General features: G+C 45.1%; 1 protein-coding gene across 7 annotated transcripts in view; it reads right to left on the reverse strand.

Annotated features, from left to right (window-relative positions):
- Positions 1 to 1,230, reverse strand: part of angpt1 (angiopoietin 1) — a 20,268-nt gene that overhangs the window by 16,030 nt on the left and 3,008 nt on the right. For all 7 annotated transcript variants that reach the window (XM_017307311.1, XM_017307308.1, XM_008422961.2 and 4 more), the window contains exon 2: positions 480 to 635. In XM_017307311.1, the coding sequence (XP_017162800.1) occupies positions 480 to 635 (156 nt within the window). The remainder of the gene's footprint in view (positions 1 to 479; positions 636 to 1,230) is intronic.

Here is a 1,230-nt window from a genome sequence, read left to right on the forward strand (position 1 = left end):
TCCACGCTAACTAAATACGTAGCTAGCTCCACGCTAACTAAGTACGTAGCTAGCTCCACGCTAACTGTTTTAATGTTTTTCCATCATGTTCAGCTGGTCAGAATAATTTTATTTCCATATGTTCACAGTGTACAACATGTCTGCAGGTTCTTAAAACGTCTAAAATGAAGGCCTTGAAATACCTTGAACTCATTAAAACATGAATTAGCCTTAAAGATCATGTGCTAGCTGTTGTTTCCGGCTGAGGCTAATAGCAGCTAGCATACCGGTGGTAGCCAGCTAGCTGTCATCCAGTGAAGATCCCCAGACACTCCTTATGTTTATCTTACATTTAATTCAAGCTAGCGTTAAAAAGTCTTAACTTTAGCTGCTGAAACATGCAGGCAGAGTAAAATAAAAGTCTGAGATGTCAGCAGCTTCGTCAAAAAGCACAAATTCACACCAGGGCAGAAACACAAACGCTCAGCAGCGTCTTCCACCTGAGTCTCCACGTCAGTTAGCTTGCGTGTTTGCTCTGCGGTCTGGGAGAGAAGGCTGGTGCCCATTTCCAACATGGCCGCCGTGTGGTTGTGCATGGCGCTCTGCTGCAGGTGAGCCATGTCCGTCTTCATGCTGTCCCTGATGTAGCTCTCGATCTGTAACCAGGGAGGCGAGAAGGCAGAAAACCACAGATCTGGATGTGGTAGAACATAGAGATGATCTGTGATAGATAGATATCTGGTTATCTGGTTAGCTAGCTGGTTATCTGGTTAGCTAGCTGGTTGGGTGGTTAGTTAACTGGTTATCTGGTTAGCTAGCTGGTCGAGTGGTTAGTTAGCTGGTTATCTGGTTAGCTAACTTGTTGGATGGTTTGTTAGCTGGTTGGATTGTTGGCTATCTGATTATCTGGTTAGCTAGCTGGTTGGATGTTTGGTTAGCTGGTTAGCTGGTTGGATGGTTAGTTGGTTGGATTGTTGGTTAGCTGGTTGGGTGGTTAGTTGGCTGGTTTGATGGTTGGTTAGCTGGTTGGATGGTTAGTTAGCTGGTTAATTAGCTGGTTGGATTGTTGGTTATCTGATTATCTGGTTAGCTAGCTGGTTGGATGTTTGGTTAGCTGGTTGGATGGTTAGTTGGTTGGATTGTTGGTTAGCTGGTGGGATGGTTGGTTAGCTGGTTGGATGGTTGGTTAGCTGGTTGGATGTTAGTTAGCTGGTTGGTTAGCTGGTTGGATGGTTGGTTAGCTGGTTGGAT

Source organism: Poecilia reticulata, linkage group LG11, assembly GCF_000633615.1.
Source record: "Poecilia reticulata strain Guanapo linkage group LG11, Guppy_female_1.0+MT, whole genome shotgun sequence".
Classification (NCBI taxonomy): domain Eukaryota; kingdom Metazoa; phylum Chordata; class Actinopteri; order Cyprinodontiformes; family Poeciliidae; genus Poecilia; species Poecilia reticulata.